The sequence below is a fragment of the Amphiprion ocellaris genome, chromosome 3, assembly GCF_022539595.1.
Source record: "Amphiprion ocellaris isolate individual 3 ecotype Okinawa chromosome 3, ASM2253959v1, whole genome shotgun sequence".
Classification (NCBI taxonomy): domain Eukaryota; kingdom Metazoa; phylum Chordata; class Actinopteri; family Pomacentridae; genus Amphiprion; species Amphiprion ocellaris.
In genome coordinates, this window is record NC_072768.1 from 23,062,967 (window position 1) to 23,085,270 (window position 22,304).

At 38.7% G+C, this 22,304-nt stretch overlaps 1 protein-coding gene across 1 annotated transcript; it reads right to left on the reverse strand.

Annotated features, from left to right (window-relative positions):
• Positions 1-16,080: 16,080 nt before the first annotated feature.
• LOC111582492 (uncharacterized) lies at positions 16,081-20,766 on the reverse strand. The gene is made up of 3 exons (XM_055009196.1): positions 20,676-20,766; positions 17,061-17,371; positions 16,081-16,935 (listed from the first exon to the last, which is right to left on the reverse strand). The coding sequence occupies exons 1-3, from the start codon at positions 20,764-20,766 to the stop codon at positions 16,480-16,482; spliced, it is 858 nt and encodes a 285-aa protein (XP_054865171.1). The 3' UTR covers positions 16,081-16,479.
• Positions 20,767-22,304: the final 1,538 nt, after the last annotated feature.

Below are 22,304 nucleotides of genomic sequence, written 5' to 3' on the forward strand. Positions count from 1 at the left end.
GCGTTCTCCCGTTCTCAGGAGTCTAAACGGCCAGTGCATATACCATAGATATATACAGAAGATCATTATTATTATTATTTATATCTATGGCATATACAGTCTATGGGCCAGCACAATTTCAGTATTGTACGGCGCGAAAAACAGGCCGACGTTAAAACAATAGTTCAGCTAATTAGTTCCGTGTTGAAGGACCTTTTCCTCCCAGTCTCTTTAGAGAGGTTTTGCCACCACTTAAGCGGCTTCATTACTTGAGGATTGAATGCAAACTTCACAAACTTATCGAGACAATTTCTACGGCATCAAGGTTAAAATTACTATTTTTAGATAAACTTTGCCTACGCCCTACGGGGAAATGTGAAACCCTGGGGCCTGGACTCTTCCATCCACAAAGTGTGTTTGATTCTTCCATATCTGGATGTTACGAAGATCTTTGAAATTTGTAATTAATTAAGGTCTTTGACTTCGTCTCAGGTGACCTAATAAAAACTGTCTGAAAGTGGTAAAAAAATTGTGGTTGCATTAAAATACACCTCATAGTCAGCTATGCATTTATTGTGATTGACTTATGAAGTTCAGCAGTCTATATCATCATATCACACATTCTCTTTTTAAAACTGCCTATCAGTTAATTTTAAAACATTTGAATTGCCAGTAAGTTTTGAATGATGTAGTAAATGTTGAATGAAAAAGGTTCTGCAATGTTGTGGAAAAAAGGAATGTGTGCTTCTGTTTAAAATGAATACCAATAAATCTCGTCAATCATTACTATTGTATAAACATGTTAATATATTTTCTTACATCACACATCCTGATGATCTCTGAAGTATCCTCCGAGAAGAAACGTGGAAGACCAAGAAGGGCAGCTGTCCTCCTATTCTGACTTGTGTCCTACATAAAGTTAGACAAAAGTGAGCTCATGCAATACTACAGTTCTTATGGAAGTTCACATTGACAAATTCACACTATACATACCTCTTTATCAAGGTACTGCATAACACTTTGAAGGGTCAACCTCCTGCTTGATGAAATGACTGCTTTATACAACTGCAAGAGAAAAAAAAACTAAAATGAGCTGCATGTTTTGAAAAGGATAATGTGAATCAATTTTTAACCTACCTGCATCATCTTATATCACCAGTGACTAAGAGTGAGAGAAATAGATATTTTGGGTCCTTCTACGTGAAACTGCATTTACGTTATTAAGTATTTCTACAAAGAACCAAAAAATCTAGTACATTTTAAAAAAGACGCAGGGATTGGATCTAACAAATATTTGACATTATTAGATAAGTCGTATAGAAAACTAATTCCAGTATTTCAATCAATAAAAATAAAGAAAATTAATTTCCCCAAATTTCCCTTTTACAAGCTTCCAAATTTAAAAAAAAAAAAAAAAAAAAAAAAGTGCTCCAATGTTTTGTTTAATGTGAGTGAAAATAATCTATTTGGGACAAATTTGAGGGTGTCACCATGCACTTAATGAAGCTGTGATTAAGAATTTTATCAATATTATTCAAGGATCAAGGAATCTTTTATTGTCCCCGTGGGGCAAATCACTCTACAGTCAGCAGAACAAGAGTCACAACAATCGGGGAGTACCAGTTACATAAAGCACAGACGACAACAATAAATAGGACAAACAGATTAGTCAGTCACTTGTTTAGCAGGAAAAATTATGGTATTTCTTCTGCAGGACCCTCCTCTCCCTCCACCCAGCACCCCGTTTCTTTTTTCAAGGTATAACTTACAGAAATAAGTTAAATCAACACTGAAGGTCCTGATAAAACTTACAAATAGTTAAGACAATTAATTACTTTAACTTTAATTTTCTAAAACTTATAAACTTGAGTTCAACATTCAAAACTTACCATGACAATTTGAGATAAAGAACACAAACAAGTTCACATAACTTCATGGAGCTGGTCAAAAAAACAGCCCAAAACCTGTCCTCCCCAGGTAAAACTGCCCCCTAAACTAGCCTTACCAAGTAAAACTACCCCAAAACCTACCCTTTTCGAGTAAAAGTACCCTTAAACCTGCTCTCCCTGGGTAAAACTGCCCCCAAATCTACCCTTACCAAGTAAAACTGCCTCAAACCTGCCCTCCCCTGGATTTTAAAAAAAAAAAAAAAAAAAAAAAAGGGCCAAAATTTCACTCCTAATTGACACTTACCTAGAAAAACTACCCCCAAACCTGCCCTCAATGAGAAAAATTACCCCCAAATCTACCGGCCCCGGGCAAAACACAGCCCAAAACCTTTCCTCACCAAGGAAAACTGTCCCCAAATCTACCACCCTGGGTGAAAAGTAGCCCAAAACCTCATATCCTCTTGTAAACTACCCCCAAACCTGCCCTCACCAAGTAAAAAAGCCCAAAAAATGCCCTCAACAAGTGAAACTGCCCCTAAACCTGCCCTCAACGAATAAAACTGCCCCCAAATCTACCCCCATCAAGTAAAAAATAGCCCAAAGCTTGTCCTCATCAAGTAAAACTGCCCCAAATCTATCCTCACCAAGTAAAAGACAGCCCAAAACCTGCCCTCAACAAGTAAAACTGCCCTTAAACCTGCCGTCCCTGAGTAAAACTACCCCCAAATCTGCCCTCAAAGTAAAACCAGCCCCAAACCTGCTCTCATTAAAACTACTCCCAAAGTTGCCCTCCCCAAGTAAAAAAAAAAACAAAACCTGCCCTCCTCTAGTAAGAAACTGTAAAAACAGGAAGATTGTCACCTTTCAGAAGGTTCGAAAACATCAAAATTATAACATTTATCAGGCAGAGATTCATCCTGAAACCTGCAGAAAGATGCTAAATTTAGAGGAAAAACTGAGAAATTACACCAAAACCTGCAGGAAGACATCAAGTTTAGAGGAAAAACATGAAAATAACAAATTTTATCAGGTAGAGATTCATCCCAAGAGCCCTGAAACCTGCAGCAAGATGGTAAATTTAGAGGAAAAACATCAGAATTATAACATTTATCAGGCAGAGATTCATCCTGAAACCTGCAGCAAGATGGTAAATTTCGAGGAAAAACTGAGAAATTACACCAAAACTGGCAGGAAGACATCTAGTTTAGAGGAAAAACATAATTATAACATTTATCAGGCAGAGATTCACCCTGAGAGCCGTGAAACCTGCAGAAAGATGCTAAATTTAGAGAGAAAACATCAAAATTAGACCAAAACCTGCAGGAAGATGTTAAATTTATTAGAAAACTATCAGAATTATGACATTAATCAGGTAGAGATTCATCCCGAGAGCCCTGAAACCTGCAGAAAGATGCTAAATTTAGAGGAAAACATCAAAATAACATTTATCAGGTAGAGATTCATCCCGAGAGCCCTGAAACCTGCAGGAAGATGCTAAATTTAGAGGAAAAATTGAGAAATTACACCAAAACCTGCAGGAAGACATCAAGTTTAGAGGAAAACATCAGAATTATGACATTTATCTGGTAGAGATTCATCCTGAAACCTGCAGAAAGATGCTAAATTTAGAGGAAAAACATCAGAATTATAACATTTATCAGGTAGAGATTCATCCCGAGAGCCCTGAAACCTGCAGAAAGATGCTAAATTTAGAGGAAAACATCAAAATAACAACATTTATCAGGTAGATTCATCCCGAGAGCCCTGAAACCTGCAGGAAGATGCTAAATTTAGAGGAAAAACATCAAAATAACAACATTTATCAGGTAGAGATTCATCGTAAAACCTGCAGAAAGACGTTAAATTTAGAGGAAAACATCAGAATTGTAACATTTATCAGGTAGAGATTCATCCTGAAACCTGCAGAAAGATGCTAAATTTAGAGGAAAACATCAAAATAACTTTTATCAGGTAGAGATTCACCCTGAGAGCCCTGAAACCTGAAGAAAAACATTAAATTTACGGGAAAAGCAGAGAAATTACACCAAAACCTGAAGGAAGATGCAAAATTTAGAGGAAAAAACATCACAATTATAACATTTATCAGGTAGAGATTCATCCTGAGAGCCCTGAAACCTGCAGGAAGATGCTAAATTTAGAGGAAAACATCAAAATTATAACATTTATCAGGTAGAGATTCATCCTGAAACCTGCAGAAAGACGTTAAATTTAGAGGAAAACATCAGAATTATAACATTTATCAGGTAGAGATTCATCCTGAAACCTGCAGAAAGATGGTAAATTTAGAGGAAAAACTGAGAAATTACACCAAAACTGGCAGGAAGACATCAAGTTTAGAGGAAAAACATAATTATAACATTTATCAGGCAGAGATTCACCCTGAGAGCCCTGAAACCTGCAGAAAGATGCTAAATTTAGAGAGAAAACATCAAAATTAGACCAAAACCTGCAGGAAGATGTTAAATTTATGAGAAAAATATCAGAATTATAACATTAATCAGGTAGAGATTCATCCCGAGAGCCCTGAAACCTGCAGAAAGATGCTAAATTTAGAGGAAAACATCAAAATAACAACATTTATCAGGTAGAGATTCATCCCGAGAGCCCTGAAACCTGCAGAAAGATGCTAAATTTAGAGGAAATATTGAGAAATTACACCAAAACCTGCAGGAAGACATCAAGTTTAGAGGAAAACATCAGAATTATGACATTTATCTGGTAGAGATTCATCCCGAGAGCCCTGAAACCTGCAGGAAGATGCTAAATTTAGAGGAAAAATTGAGAAATTACACCAAAACCTGCAGGAAGACATCAAGTTTAGAGGAAAACATCAGAATTATGACATTTATCTGGTAGAGATTCATCCTGAAACCTGCAGAAAGATGCTAAATTTAGAGGAAAAACATCAGAATTAATATAAGATAAAGTTCTTTATTTCTCCCCACTCCATGGGAAATTTACATTGTTACAGCAGCTTTATTTACAATATATACAAGGGTGAAAAAAATTTTTAACAGAAAAAATAAAAATAAAGTTTAAGTTTAAAGTTTAAATTATAACATTTATCTGGTAGAGATTTACCCTGAGAGCCCTGAAACCTGCAGGAAGATGCGAAATTTAGAAGAAAACATCAGAATTATAACATTTATCAGGCAGAGATTCATCCTAAAACCTGCAGAAAGATGCTAAATTTAGAGGAAAAACATGAAAATAACAACATTTATCAGGTAGAGATTCATCCTGAAACCTGAAGGAAGATGCTAAATTTAGAGGAAAAACTGAGAAATTACACCAAAACCTGAAGGGAGATGCTAAATTTAGAGGAAAACATCAGAATTATAACATTTATCAGGCAGAGATTCATCCCGAGAGCCCTGAAACCTGCAGAAAGACGATAAATTTATAAGAAAAATATCAGAATTATAACATTTATCAGGCAGAGATTCACCTTGAGAGCCTTGAAACCTGCAGAAAGATGCTAAATTTATAAGAAAAATATCAGAATTATAACATTTATAAGGTAGAGATTCACCCCGAGAGCCCTGACCCTGCAGGAAGATGTTCAATTTAGAGGAAAACATCAAAATTATAATATTTATAAGGTAGAGATTCATTCTGAGAGCCCTGAAACCTGCAGGAAGATGCTAAATTTAGAAGAAAAACATCAGAATTGTAACATTTATCAGGCAGATTCATCCTGAGAGCCCTGAAACCTGCAGAAAGATGCTAAATTTAGAAGAAAAATATCAGAATTATAACATTTATCAGGTAGAGATTCACCTGGTGCTCAGATGAAGATGAGGGTCCTGGTGTTCAGAACTTCAGATCTTCCTGCAGGACCCTCGTCTTCATCTTGATCTTGACATTCTCATCTTGATTGTGACAACTGTCGAACCCATGGAACTTCTGTCTGTCCTTCAAGGAAGACTTTGGGATTTTTGAACCTTGGCTGTATTTAGGGTTGTCCTGGGGTGAAACCGAATGATTGGAACCAAAATCAGGCAGATCCATGCTGTATTCACTGAGTTTCATTTTTGCCTGAAACCATAAGTATGTTTGAACGGGGAATTCATAGTTTATTTCTGAAGACATGGCTGAATATTTAGACGATTCTGAATACTTTGATGTAGTATTTGAATTTGATTTGTGGATTCTCTCCATAATGTTGTCAAAAACTTAAAACACTGAGTAACAAAACAAACTCCCGAGTATCACAACAGCATGGCTGGCTGAAACTCTGCAGCCTGTTGCCCCTCTCCCTGTCCCTCTCTTCTTCTGTTGCAGCTTCTCATCAGTTCAAATACATAATATAGGCCACCAAGTTCAAATACCTCATCCAACTGTTCAAAATCTTCTAAATATTCAGCCATCACTTTAGAAACAAATTACAGGTTTCTGTGTCTGCAGATCCACACACACTCCCCTGCTTCAAATGACAGACTACATAACAGGATGTAAACAAGGGCAAGAAGCGACGTCACGTAAATAAAAAGGAAGCATTTGTCTCCATAATGTTGTCAGATACTTATCATAGCAATGTGAGCTGGTTAGTCACAAAATAAACACTTTTATTGACATACTTTTGATGCAAGAAAGATCCCCACACAACCCCGTTCAGACTTAGTTTTAGTTCCTATCATGGAGTTGCAGCGCTGGACTACCTACCTTAAAGGTACCGAGGAGCCGGCTCCAAGCATGGAGAGCAAAGCTTAACCCTTTAGGCGCCACGGTTTTTTCAATAAAATATTCAGTTTTGATATCACTTTTTCAAAAGGTTGTGACTTGAAAATGATTAGAGATAAAGGCATACTGTAAATGAGTAAAATCATCAGTATGATCCAAAGTTTGTGATGGGAGTAAGTTCACTCATCTAATTTGCATATTATGACGTCACCAGGCGGCGGACATATGGATTACATAACTTTCACAGATGTTTATCGATCAAGATGGCATTGCTTGGCTCAGAATTTGTCAGATTCCTGTCTCCACGATACCCAGCAGGCTCATCTAAATGTCTGATCCACTTGTGACACTGTTCCTCATCTCTCAAGCAAACCCAGCCATCATCACCGTCATTTACGGTGGGCCGTGAACGCCACTGCGGCCTCCGCCGCTATTATCAGTGCATTTTCTCCCGCATCTGCCTCTATTTCCGCGGTTTTTTGCATCCCCGCTACCCACCTCACTATTAGCGGTGTTTTGAGCACCCCTGCTACACCCACCACGCCACCCTGGACACGTTGAAGCAAAGCATCAGCTCCAGTATGTGCTGCTTGTGGACTGTCATGGCGCACGGACTCGCTGCCGTTACGCACAGAAGCAGCGTCACTTTCTGTCTCACTGGACAACTGAACATCTTCATCAGAGGGTGAATATTCCTCTTCAGAATCTGAGTCAGCCATTACTTGATGAAGTACTTTGTCAACAGTGAACAAACCTCTCAGAATGGTTAGTTTTCTCGCGCTGTCTTGCGCTCTGCTGCGCTCCGACTACGACCCTCGTCTCCTCGACCGGGAGGCGGTTTTCAAACTCTATAAACTCCAAAACTTTGAATGAAAACACGCCCACAAATGATGCTCAGATTGAAGTTCCAGATGTCCGCCATCTCCTCGTGTAAAGTAGTAACCATATGAGGCACCATATTTGCAGCTATAGCTTGTTATGTTCAGCAATGTTGCTTGTCGCAATATTGCGACTTTGGCGCTTAAAGGGTTAAACAAAACAAAAACAAGAGGACATGGGCCTTGACGGTCACCTGAATTTTTGATGTAGTCAGTTTTGCTGTTTATGGAAAAAAAATATGAATCCATGTTTTGAATGGTATACCACTTAACTAAATCAATTTAGATTCAACAAAGTTTGTGACTTTGGGATTTTCATACAGCTACAGTCATATCAGAAGCAAACACCTAATGCTTGTAGGTCGGATTTTTTTCAGCTCCATCATAGATTAAGCCAATGTTTTTAATTCAGAGCTCTTTCAATTTTTAGAGAGGTTTTGCCACCACTTAAGCGGCTTCATTACTTGAGGATTGAACGCAAACTTCACAAACTTATCGAGACCTTAATTTCTATGGCATCAAGGTTGAGATTACTATTTTTAGATAAACTTTGCCTACGCCCTACGGGGAAATGTGAAACCCTGGGACCTGGACTCTTCCATCCACAAAGTGTGTTTGATTCTTCCATATCTGGATGTTACGAAGATCTTTGAAATTTGTAATTAATTAAGGTCTTTGACTTCGTCTCAGGTGACCTAATAAAAACTGTCTGAAAGTGGTAAAAAAATTGTGGTTGCATTAAAATACACCTCATAGTCAGCTATGCATTTATTGTGATTGACTTATGAAGTTCAGCAGTCTATATCATCATATCACACATTCTCTTTTTAAAACTGCCTATCAGTTAATTTTAAAACATTTGAATTGCCAGTAAGTTTTGAATGATGTAGTAAACGTTGAATGAAAAAGGTTCTGCAATGTTGTGGAAAAAAGGAATGTGTGCTTCTGTTTAAAATGAATACCAATAAATCTTGTCAATCATTACTATTATATAAACATGTTAATATATTTTCTTACATCACACATCCTGATGATCTCTGAAGTATCCTCCGAGAAGAAACGTGGAAGACCAAGAAGGGCAGCTGTCCTCCTATTCTGACTTGTGTCCTACATAAAGTTAGACAAAAGTGAGCTCATGCAATACTACAGTTCTTATGGAAGTTCACATTGACAAATTCACACTATACATACCTCTTTATCAAGGTACTGCATAACACTTTGAAGGGTCAACCTCCTGCTTGATGAAATGACTGCTTTATACAACTGCAAGAGAAAAAAAAACTAAAATGAGCTGCATGTTTTGAAAATGATAATGTGAATCAATTTTTAACCTACCTGCATCATCTTATATCACCAGTGACTAAGAGTGAGAGAAATAGATATTTTGGGTCCTTCTATGTGAAACTGCATTTACGTTATTAAGTATTTCTACAAAGAACCAAAAAATCTAGTACATTTTAAAAAAGACGCAGGGATTGGATCTAACAAATATTTGACATTATTAGATAAGTCGTATAGAAAACAAATTCCAGTATTTCAATCAATAAAAATAAAGAAAATTAATTTCCCCAAATTTCCCTTTTACAAGCTTCCAAATTAAAAAAAAAAAAAAAAAAAAGTGCTCCAATGTTTTGTTTAATGTGAGTGAAAATAATCTATTTGGGACAAATTTGAGGGTGTCGCCATGCACTTAATGAAGCTGTGATTAAGAATTTTATCAATATTATTCAAGGATCAAGGAATCTTTTATTGTCCCCGTGGGGCAAATCACTCTACAGTCAGCAGAACAAGAGTCACAACAATCGCGGAGTACCAGTTACATAAAGCACAGACGACAACAATAAATAGGACGAACAGATTAGTCAGTCACTTGTTTAGCAGGACAATTGCAGCAGGGACAAAAGAATGCTTGAGTCTATTTGTCCTGCATCTTGGCAGGATGTACCTGCGGCCTGACGGGAGCAGCACAAACTCACCAACTATTTTCTGACCTTTTATGGAATAATCAATTTAATAACCACCAGATTGAATGAAAAATAAAATTAAGTGTAGATTGTAGGGTCATTAGGAAAAGCAGAATAAACTCGACAAGTCACACACAATTCAGACAGTGCTGCAACCTGACAACGATGTTCATTCACAGAGCAGCTGCGGTCTCGAGAGGGAGCTCGGTTGTGATCGCGCGAGCAAGAGGATGAATAGAGAGCGCGCGCGGCGGTGGATCAAAAGCGGCGTGTCAATGCAAGAAATTATCGGTATTTCAGCTCGTTTCATTACGATACGCCGTACAAACACAAATGTCTCCCCTCAAAAACTCGGACCATCGACAAATACGTTGACTATATGCAGTAAATATAAGCGTCCAAGTCTTTAGACTTCATTAACGTGTTATTTCATAAGTTAAAACTTACAGCGCCGACGGCTAAAAAGCGAGCCCTGACTCTAGGTGGGGGGAGGGGGTGCGTGACGTGACTCAGCTTTCGCGGGCATACCAGAATATATCCAGCACTATTTTACCGTGACTGTGTCCAAACTAGCTAACTAACAAAAGGGTAACGTTAGCCAGCAGTTCCTTGCAGGCAAATGTTGAGTTCAAAAGTTTTTTTTTAATTGCTCCTGTCACGTCGGAAGCATTTGTAACCTAAATGAACGCCCGTCAACTAAAATACGTCCCCCATGGACAACAGTGGTGTAATTTACTAATGCGCCATTTCAAACTTCGACTAACGGGATGGATTAGCACAGAGAAAAACACGAAAATGTAGTCATATTCGCAAAGCTCTGTCAATGTGCTGACTTTACTCCATTTTATCACAGAAGAAAATGACATTGTTTTTAAATTTTATCGACAAAAACTCAAATGCACTTTCAGAAGATAACTTACCTCCTCGCCGTGTCTCTTCTCCCAGCAGAATGACGTATCCCTCCACCCTGGTCAGTTGCATTCTGCTGCGTCGCTGCGTCTGATTGCAGCTAGCGGGAAAAAGGTGTCCCTCCGCAGCTGGAAGTAGTCCACGCTGTTTTCTATATTGTTTGTCAGTAATTAAGTTGTGGTTGAAATAAGATGGTTTGTCCAATTTAGAGAACTGATGAGCACGATAATTATTAGATATCATAGCTTTACAGTTTTATTTTTGACTAATCCCAAAATTATGGTATTTCTTCTGCAGGACCCTCCTCTCCCTCCACCCAGCACCCCGTTTCTTTTTTCAAGGTATAACTTACAGAAATAAGTTAAATCAACACTGAAGGTCCTGATAAAACTTACAAATAGTTAAGACAATTAATTACTTTAACTTTAATTTTCTAAAACTTATAAACTTGAGTTCAACATTCAAAACTTACCATGACAATTTGAGATAAAGAACACAAACAAGTTCACATAACTTCATGGAGCTGGTCAAAAAAACAGCCCAAAACCTGTCCTCCCCAGGTAAAACTGCCCCCTATAGCCTTACCAAGTAAAACTACCCCAAAACCTGCCCTTTTCGAGTAAAAGTACCCTTAAACCTGCTCTCCCTGGGTAAAACTGCCCCCAAATCTTCCCTTACCAAGTAAAACTGCCTCAAACCTGCCCTCAATGAGAAAAATTACCCCCAAATCTACCGGCCCCGGGCAAAACACTGCCCAAAACCTTTCCTCACCAAGGAAAACTGTCCCCAAATCTACCACCCTGGGTGAAAAGTAGCCCAAAACCTCATATCCTCTTGTAAAACTACCCCCAAACCTGCCCTCACCAAGTAAAAAAAGCCCAAAAAATGCCCTCAACAAGTGAAACTGCCCCTAAACCTGCCCTCAACGAATAAAACTGCCCCCAAATCTACCCCCATCAAGTAAAAAATAGCCCAAAGCTTGTCCTCATCAAGTAAAACTGCCCCAAATCTATCCTCACCAAGTAAAAGACAGCCCAAAACCTGCCCTCAACAAGTAAAACTGCCCTTAAACCTGCCGTCCCTGAGTAAAACTACCCCCAAATCTGCCCTCAAAGTAAAACCAGCCCCAAACCTGCTCTCATTAAAACTACTCCCAAAGTTGCCCTCCCCAAGTAAAAAAAAAAAACAAAACCTGCCCTCCTCTAGTAAGAAACTGTAAAAACAGGAAGATTGTCACCTTTCAGAAGGTTCGAAAACATCAAAATTATAACATTTATCAGGCAGAGATTCATCCTGAAACCTGTGGAAAAATGCTAAATTTTAGAGGAAAAACTGAGAAATGACACCAAAACCTGCAGGAAGACATCAAGTTTAGAGGAAAAACATGAAAATAACAAATTTTATCAGGTAGAGATTCATCCCAAGAGCCCTGAAACCTGCAGCAAGATGGTAAATTTAGAGGAAAAACTGAGAAATTACACCAAAACTGGCAGGAAGACATCAAGTTTAGAGGAAAAACATAATTATAACATTTATCAGGCAGAGATTCACCCTGAGAGCCCTGAAACCTGCAGGAAGATGCTAAATTTAGAGAGAAAACATCAAAATTAGACCAAAACCTGAAGGAAGATGTTAAATTTATGAGAAAAATATCAGAATTATAACATTAATCAGGTAGAGATTCATCCTGAGAGCCCTGAAACCTGCAGGAAGATGCTAAATTTAGAGGAAAAACATCAGAATTATAACATTTATCAGGTAGAGATTCATCCTGAAACCTGCAGAAAGACGTTAAATTTAGAGAACATCAAAATTATAATATATATCAGTTAGAGATTCATCCTGAGAGCCCTGAAACCTGCAGGAAGTTGCTAAATTTAGAGGAAAAACTGAGAAATTACACCAAAACCTGCAGGAAGATGCTAAATTTAGAGGAAAACTTCAGAATTATAACATTTATCGGGCAGAGATTCATCCTGAGAGCCCTGAAACCTGCAGGAAGATGTTAAATTTAGAGGAAAAACTGAGAAATTACACCAAAACCTGCAGGAAGACATCAAGTTCAGAGGAAAAACATAAGAATTATAACATTTATCAGGCAGAGATTCATCCCGAGAGCCCTGAAACCTGCAGAAAGACGATAAATTTATAAGAAAAATATCAGAATTATAACATTTATCAGGCAGAGATTCACCCGGAGAGCCTTGAAACCTGCAGAAAGATGCTAAATTTATAAGAAAAATATCAGAATTATAACATTTATAAGGTAGAGATTCACCCCAAGAGCCCTGAAACCTGCAGGAAGATGTTCAATTTAGAGGAAAACCTCAAAATTATAATATTTATAAGGTAGAGATTCATTCTGAGAGCCCTGAAACCTGCAGGAAGATGCTAAATTTAGAAGAAAAACATCAGAATTATAACATTTATTGAGCAGAGATTCACACTGAGAGCCTTGAAACCTGCAGAAAGATGCTAAATTTATAAGAAAAATATCAGAATTATAACATTTATCAGGTAGAGATTCACCTTGAGAGCCCTGAAACCTGCAGAAAGATGCTAAATTTAGAGGAAAAAAATCTGAATTGTAACATTTATCAGGCAGATTCATCCCGAGAGCCCTGAAATCTGCAGGAAGATGTTAAATTTAGAGGAAAAACTGAGAAATTACACCAAAACCTGCAGGAAGATGCTAAATTTAGAGGAAAAACATCGGAATTATAACATTTATTGGGCAGAGATTAAACCTGAGAGCCCTGAAAACTACAGGAAGATGCTAAATTTAGAGGAAAAACTGAGAAATTACACCAAAACCTGCAGGAAGATGCTAAATTTAGAGTAAAACATCAGAATTGTAACATTTATCAGGGAGATTAATCCCGAGAGCCCTGAAACCTGCAGAAAGACGTTAAATTTATGAGAAAAATATTAGAATTATAACATTTATCAGGTAGAGATTCACCCTGAGAGCCTTGAAACCTGCAGAAAGATGCTAAATTTAGAGGAAAACATCAAAATTGTCACATTTATCACGCAGATTAATCCCGAGAGCCCTGAAACCTGCAGAAAGACGTTAAATTTATAAGAAAAATATCAGAATTATAACATTTATCAGGTAGAGATTCACCCTGAGAACCCTGAAACCTGCAGGAAGGCATTAGACAGTATGCCAGCAGGCAAGGCACCTGGTCCTGATGGTTTCCCTGCTGAATTTCTTAAACATTTTTGGTCAGTGTTAGCACCCCTTTTCTTCAGGACAGTGACAGAGATTAAAAATAATGGTTATATCAGTCCGCACATGAATACAGCTGCAATTAAATTATTATTGAAACCAGACAAAGATCCTACGCTTCCCTCCAGCTATCGACCTCTGTCACTAATCAACACCGACATCAAAATTATCTCAAAAGCTCTCGCCTCTAGGCTGGAGAAAATCATCCCATCAATAATTCACAGCGATCAAACAGGATTTATAAATGGCCGACACTCCACCAACAATATCAGAAGACTTCTAAATCTAATCTCTTTGACGCAACGCCACAACAAAGAAGTTATTGTTATGTCACTGGACGCAGAAAAAGCCTTTGACAAAGTTAATTGGTCCTTTCTCTTTGCTGTGCTCCACAAATTTGGCTTCGGAGAATCGTTTATCCAGTGGGTATCAGCTCTGTACAACTCACCCAAGGCTACAGTCACCACTAATGGGATCACTTCACAAAGCTTCAGTCTGCAAAGGGGAACGAGACAGGGATGCCCACTCTCTCCCTTATTGTTTGCGATCTTTATCGAACCATTAGCAACAGCTGTACGTCAGAACACCGATATCAAAGGTATCTGCGCTCTGGAATCTGAACATAAAATTAACCTATACACAGATGACATCTCACTTTATCTACAAGAACCCAAAACTTCAGTAAAGGAAGTATTTAACCTCATCACAACCTTCTCGCGTCTTTCAGACTACTCCGTCAACTGGTCAAAATCAATTATATTACCTTTAACAGAAAACTCGTGGAATCCCGCAGTCCAAAACTCGCATTATTCTTTTCCTACTGGCAACATCAGATATCTGGGCATAAATATTTCCTCCAAACTCTCAGAATTAGTTCACCTGAACTTCACTCCACTTTTGGACAAAGTCTGTGATGATCTGAGGCGTTGGAACAACCTCCCCATCTCCCTTTTGGGACGAATAGCTACAGTCAAAATGAAAATATTACCTAAAATCAACTACCTCTTCTCCATGATTCCATTTAAACCCACATCAAAGTGGTTCCAATCGTTAGACTCCGCTATTGGTAAATTCCACTCAAAGAATAAAAAGGCTAAAATCAGTTTGACTACCCTCCAGAAGAATAAATCCGAAGGGGGACTGGAGGCTCCCAACTTCATGTATTATTATTTATTCAACCAAATACAATATCTCACCAAATGGATACATCCACATGAAGAATATAACTCCTGGCTGGAACTACAACAGTTAGATTGTAACCAGATCAAAATCTCTGACCTTCCCTTTATCACTTCTGCCCTTAAACATCATTCCTGCTTCAAGAACCCTATGATCGCTTCCACCTTGTCTGCTTGGTGGAAAGCACTGGAAATCACAGGCTCCCAATTAAAACCCAGTATACTCTCCCCAATCTGGCACAACCCTGATTTTGCAAACAACAAAATAGCTCTTTATTTCAGCACATGGGCAGAGAGAGGAGTCACTCACCTCCATCACCTTCTGGATGATAACACATTTAGGACATATGTAAACTTATTCCAAACATTTGAAATAAGAAATGGAAATTTTCTTCAGTACCTACAGGTAAAGAAGACTATTACAAGTAGAATTCCATCGCTTCAGACTACTTTACAGCCAACGGATTTACAGCCACCTGAATTTGTCGAATACATTGTGAAACTGTCTCCAAGAAATAAGAAGAATCTCTCAAAAATTTATAGTTTACTCTCAAAGACACACTCTATACACCTACCAACTCAAAAATGGGAAAAAGACGTATCCAAATCTTTTGACTCTGATTTTTGGACCCAGATCTGTGAAAACACATTTAAAATGACTAAAAACACCAACTTACAATTGATCCAATTTAAGGTGCTTCACAGAACGCATATAACGCAATATAAACTGTATAAAATGGGCTTCTCGCGCTCAGACACATGTACGCAATGCACCCAAAACATGACGGACACTTACTTTCACGCTCTGTGGCTTTGTACACCCGGCTATCAATTCTGGGTAACAATCACACAGAAACTCTCCAATATTTTGGACTGTGGGATTCCGCATTCCCCGAACGTTTGCCTAATTGGTGATCTAACACAAACAGCCCTTCCAGACATTCATATCCAACCCACACTTGCAGCTATCGCCATTGCCAAAAAAACTATTTTAGTTAACTGGAAAGATAAGAAAGCCCTCAACATCATCCATTAGCTGAACCTCCTCACAGAACACATCTCACTAGAGAGAATATCTGCTATCAGAAAAAACCAATTGGACTCCTTCAAAGAAAAATGGTCTCCATTTATTAAATCAATAAATATTAATCTATAGCCTCCGCTTGTATGTGGGCGTATGCCACTTCCCTCATAAAAATTGTAATTATTATTCTGTCTGTGTGTATGGTCTGACTTTTCTTGTCAAAATGCAACATCTGTACATGATATGATGAGGAAGTAGTGTAAAGCCTGAGTCACGTGGTCTCACATGCAGCCTGTCATAATGTGGTGAGAAATGCTTGGTAATAATGATAATAATGCCTTTAATTTATAATGCACTTTACATACAGAATCTCAACGTGCTACAATAGGGAAAGTACAAAAATACATTTACAAAACATTTCAAAAACAATAACAATAGCAACATGTTGTTGGTGTTCAGTTACATTTTTTCAGTAATGGAGATTCAGAGGTAAATACCAAACATATTTGTCATGTGCAATTTAAAGTTCAGCCAGAGTGAGGCAGAGAAACCACAAATAAGAACCTAGTTGTCTTGTGGAGCAGAGTTACATGCCACAAACATTTGGTGTCCAGGAGACTATATTGAGACCTTTCAAAATAAATGCATTGATTTTTTGTTGTGTTTTTAAACACTTCTGTTAAAGATCTCTTGTTGAATTAAGATAAGACACCGGATTGCCTTCATTTTCTCTGCCATACCGGAATAGAAGTCTGTCTTGGAGCTACACCGCCTGGGCAGATTCTGAATGGTGAACTGGTCTTGCAACATTGCCGCGTTAGTTTCAGGCAAACAAAGCAGAACTCCTTATGACATCGAGGACATATAACATTTTTGCAGTTTTGTCTACTATGTTCTATCTTCATGCCACATGTAGGACAGAGTCGGATAGAGGGGCAGCTGGTGACGCCCGCCACCTCCGGCAGGTCGATGGATTTGCATGTCTGCAGCAGTTGCAGGTCCCTGTTGATGCAGTCATCGTTGCCACAGCGGTCCGATCGAGGAGCTGAGCCCTTCCATGGCTTCTGACACTGCCAGCAGAACTGATAGGTTCCCCCCTGATCAGCTGTGCATATGATACATATGACACACAGGTTGGAAAGATCCTTCCTCTCCATGTTTGTTTTGCACTGGGGACACTGATGGGGGAGAACAGTGAAGAAAAAATAAACATCAGTCCACTTGATTTGGTTTTAATGTTTAAATCAGAGTAAATCCCTGAAAAGTCAGCATTAATACAACCACAGAGCACTGGACCACTTACTGGCTGAAACTCGCAGTGTCTAGCAGCAGCCATGCGGGCCATGTTGTCCTCAAAGTGCTGCATTTCCTCAACAGATAAATCTGCCAGTCTGCGCACCTCTTGGTACGACCACGCCTTATTGCACCTTGTGGTCCCCTCTACCAGTGCAGGGCCTTTAAATGTGTAATGCCCCTTAAAACACAAAGAAAAATCATTTTGAAATGACAGAAAGCAATCAAGGGACTTTTTACTTAAGTAGAATATTGAGGTAATTAAGAGATCTGACTCTACTTGAGCATTTCTCTTTCTTGCAAGTTTATACTTCTGTTCTCCTACTTTTCATATATTTTTCACTCCATCAAGGAACATGGAGTTTTGTGGCGATAAGCGTCTGTCTGTCTGTCTGTTCGCAACATTACTCAAAAACCGAATAACGAATTTGGATGAAATTTTCAGGGAAGGTCAGAAATGACACAAGGACCAAGTGATTAGATTTTCGGCTTCTAGTCTGGATCTATGGATTTGTTAAAGACTTCTGTATCATTGCGAGATCGTGGTCACTGTAACTATGATAACAAGTGAACACTACGTCAGTTGCCTGCTGATGATCACAAAATTGCGATCCTACTGCAAATCGACTGCTGTGGACTTATCGGGACTTATCTGTTGGAAATCATACAAGGAACAATTGATTAAATTGTTGGGGTGTTTCCGAGTTCCATCACTTTCCACCGCTCGCTACATATTTAAGTCACGCAATTCGATATCTGTATATAACGTACACATGCATAACACACGCCTGTGCGCAGTGCAAGATCATTTTTTTTGTCGGAAATGACACAACGACTCAGAAGCCTTGGTGGAGTACTGCGCTCTCTGAGTATTTTTCTTGTTTTTAAATCTGTCCTGGCTTTGGTTTCTGCTTTTATATCCATATGGATGAAGCAGAATGCTTGTCGAGCTGATCGGTAGCACAATGAGTAAAACGGTGGTCTCTTAATTTTATCGCTGGATTACGTGGTTTCGAATCCTCTCACCGTACTTTAAAAATACGTGTTTTTTATTTCGGCCCGCACATTTCTTTTTACTGTCTGTAGATGATATTTACATGGATATAGACTTTGTTAAGTAGTGATGCCGACGTTTTTCGGTGAGGTCTTCTTTATCTGGTATCTTTATTTCATGTAAATCCAGGTCTGATCGTGACGAATCTGCGGACGAAACATCTGGAGACGGAAACTATCGCCAGTTAACCTGATCACCAGTTAAACTGGAACACTGGCATGGTTGGAGCAACACACTTGTATTGTCTTCATATCTCAGCGCCACAAATATATTTCAAATTATCAAAGTGTGAAGCAGTACTGGCTGCTCTCTAATTATTGTCTCATCAATCTCCCTCTGTCTTAATTCTCAGAGTCTTGCTGTGATAGATGTAGAGGCCTTCAAAAGCCTCTTTATACCTTTGTTCAAACCATGGAGAGATTATGAGACAACTGGACCCTGGGATCACACTTGAAACAACCACTGCAAACAAAACTTGGATGATGTTCATTTTGTCGTTGACTATCATAGGATAACGTTATTTCTTTTACACCGACAAATCAAAGATAAGATGGTTTTACCTTCGCTGACACGTTTCAACTGCAACTGCAGTCTTCTTCAGAGCGTCATCTGACGTGTGCTGACGTGTCCTTTTTATCAGGTGGCCGGTCTGACAGATCTGTCAGAATCTGTCAGATTGGCCACGCCCCCCGGGCGAGCTGCTCCATGAACCGGGACGAGGGGGTCTACACCCTCTGGCACACCTGGGATTCCATCCTCCAGAGACCACCGGACGGCGGGGGGTGTGGCCTGTCTGACAGATTCTGACAGATCTGTCAGACCGGCCACCTGATAAAAAGGACACGTCAGCACACGTCAGATGACGCTCTGAAGAAGACTGCAGTTGCAGTTGAAACGTGTCAGCGAAGGTAAAACCATCTTATCTTTGATTTGTCGGTGTAAAAGAAATAACGTTATCCACTACAAACAAAGCTGATGCATTTTAAGTCTTTGTTGCCATTTTTTTTGCATCTTTGTGGCCCTTTTTAAAATACCTTTTTCATTAGATTGCATCTCTCTGGTCATCTGATGTGTCGTTGTAGGCTTTTCGTGTGTCTTTCCTGTGGTTGTGTGTCTATTTGTGCTCATTCTAGGTCTTTTTACTCAGTTGACATTTCTTTCTGGATATTTTTGTGTGCCGTGATTGTTTTGTGTCGTGTTTGATGTGTCTCTGCTGTTGTTGTGCATCTGTTAATTTTGTGACGTTTTAGTCACATGACATCTCTCTCCGATCTTTTAGTCTCTTTTTGTGACTGTTTTGGATTTATTTGGGTTACATATCTTATTAGTCAGTGTTCGTCTTTTTCTTTTCATTTTATGTTTTTGTGTTCATTTGGACTGGACTTTGTGTCCCCTTGCTGTCCAACTGTGTAGTTTTATCTCAGTTTGTATCTTTTATGTGTTCTTTTTGCAATTCTTTTTCATTCCATCTCTTCCTAGGCCGTTTTCATCTCTTTCTGGATATTTTAGGTTTCTTTGTGGTTGTTAAGCATCCAGTTGTGGTCCTTTTCTGCCTCCCTTTGCTATTTTGCATTTCATTTATTTGAATTTTGCAGCACTTTTTATTTGGTACTGCCTCATTATAGTTGATTTGCTTGTATTTCCAGTTGTCTTGGGAGTATCCATTCATATTTCTCTTTCTGTTCATTTGAATCACATTTGAAATTGCCTGCCCTTCTTTTGCTGCTGTGTTGTGGCTCTTCGTGGCCATTGTGAGTAATGATTGCATGTCTTTTGTTTCCCTTTATGGTTGTTTAATTGACTTGCCAGCAAGAAATGTTAATTATCACTTCAAACACAGGCTCTGGACCAAAGCCTCCTGCCTCTTTAGGCCTCTGGGCCTGTGCCTGGTCGGCCTGTTCAGTAATCCAACTTGCAGAACTTGATTTTGAACTCAAGCCAAGATCCCACACCTTCAAAAGTATGCTAACAAGGCTAGAATTATAGAATAGAGTTTGTGAAGTTATAATAATGTAATTATTTTTCCACAAGTTTGTGATTTTACTTTTTCAACTCATGACATAAAAGAGACCCAAAACAAATGTTAGTGCTGATTAACAGACTTTCCTGAACAACCACAGCCACTTCAATGAAAGTTGTGAAATAAACATCCCATCTTCAGTAAAAAATCACTTGGTCTGATGCTGCAGTGTTCAGAGTAAAAGGGTCCTTCAAAGCTGGATTCTGCTGAGGCAGGTCAGAATGTCTCTCTGAGGGTTGGGGATCTGCTCTGCAACGAACAGCAGGACTGGAGAAAAAATTTGCACAACTCTGCATCTTGTGAAACAGCTGGTGGTGCTGTTTTTAAATGAGGATTAATAGACTTCAGTCACAGAAAGAGGGTACTGACCAGATGAGTAATGTTTTATATATACATATATATATATTTATATGTGTATATAGCCTGTGATTGCTTTATTAAACAAGATGCAAGCCTGTTTAAGTGATTTAAAGCTGCATTTAGTGCTCAGAGTAGATTCTGTGGAGTTCTGAGGAGAGAATAGTCCTCTGAAGTGCTTCACCCAGCATAACCTGAGTGACATCCACACTCTCTCCACACTGCAACCTTCTCATCAGGCGGCCGGTGATTGGTGCTGCCTGTCAGACGCTCCTGCAGATTCATGACATCAGATACTGATGGCCTCCCAAGTTGTTCATTAAGCATCTGAACAGAATGTCTGTATGAGTTCTCACAGGATTGTGAAATCACCACATCTACTGTATGAGGTATACACTGCAGAACAGTAAATATATTGCAGGAGTTTTGCCAAGTAACTTTTATGACCCGCGTCCCGGGAAAAGCCGGGACGCGAACCAGGGACCTTCTTGCTGCAAGGCGAAAGTGCTAACCACTACACCACTGTGCAGCCTGACATATATATATATATATATATATATATATATATATATATATATATGTCATAAAAGTTACTTGGCAAAACTCCTGCAATATATTTACTGTTCTGCAGTGTATATATATATATATATATATATATATATATATATATATATATATATATATATATATATATATATATATATATATATATATATATATATATATATATATATATATATATATATATATATATATATATATATATACATATATATACATATGTCACAAAGTCTTTTAACACCAGCAGGGCTCTTCCATGTACATTTTACCACACTGGTGGCCTGTGTTTTATTCTTTGGGGTTGTGTAGGTGGGAGGGGGCTCGCTCCAGAGACAGAAATAAGATGATTAAGAAGGCAAGCTACACAACTGGTGTTGAGCTGGAATCAGTCCAACAGGGGGCTGGGGTGAGAATGCTCAGGAAACTGATCTCTACTATGAGCAATGCTTCTCACCCACTACACAATCTGGAGGTGTTTCAGTAGAGTACCTTCAGCCACAGACTCATCCCCCCTCAGTGCAGTTCTGAGCGCAGCAGGAAATCCTGAATGAAATTTCATTGTATATGGAAGTGTGCAATGACTAATAAAGGTTTGATTGATTCCTACCAGCTGCAATCATTCTTTTCAATTCACAGTAATTAACATTAATATTTTAACTCATGAGTTATATTATGTGTATGTTTTTAACTTATATACTATGTATATTGTAGCATACTAAGGAGCAGAACATTCCAGAGCAACACACAAAGGTCCAAAGACCCACCCCCAAAGCTATAAATCTAGTAAGACACCATTTCAGAAGACAGCTAACCCAAAATTCACCTCCAACAGGAACATCTGCTGATCAGATGTTTATGAATAAAGGACCACTCACGGCACTTTTGGAGACAACAGGATGCCTCCTACCTCCACTAGAATCTGATAAGGGTCATAAAGTGTCAGCTGTGAGGAAAACCACACCTCTGCAGGATTGGCCTTCTGACCTTCTGATCTCCCAACCTGACACACAGAACTTTCTACACAGGAGTGAATAGAACACTTTAAATCAGAACATTAAAGAAATGCACCATCATTGGAATGATGATCTGGACCCAGTCTCTGATACCAGATTGATCAGGACCAGGATGGAAGAAGAACACATGGAATCTGAAGTATTTATGGAAGAAGCACACATATGATACACAAACACCCCCTCCTCTCTCTCTGTCACAGACCACAGCCATAAAAGACACAGAGAGACTTTTCACTCTTTCTTGAGTTT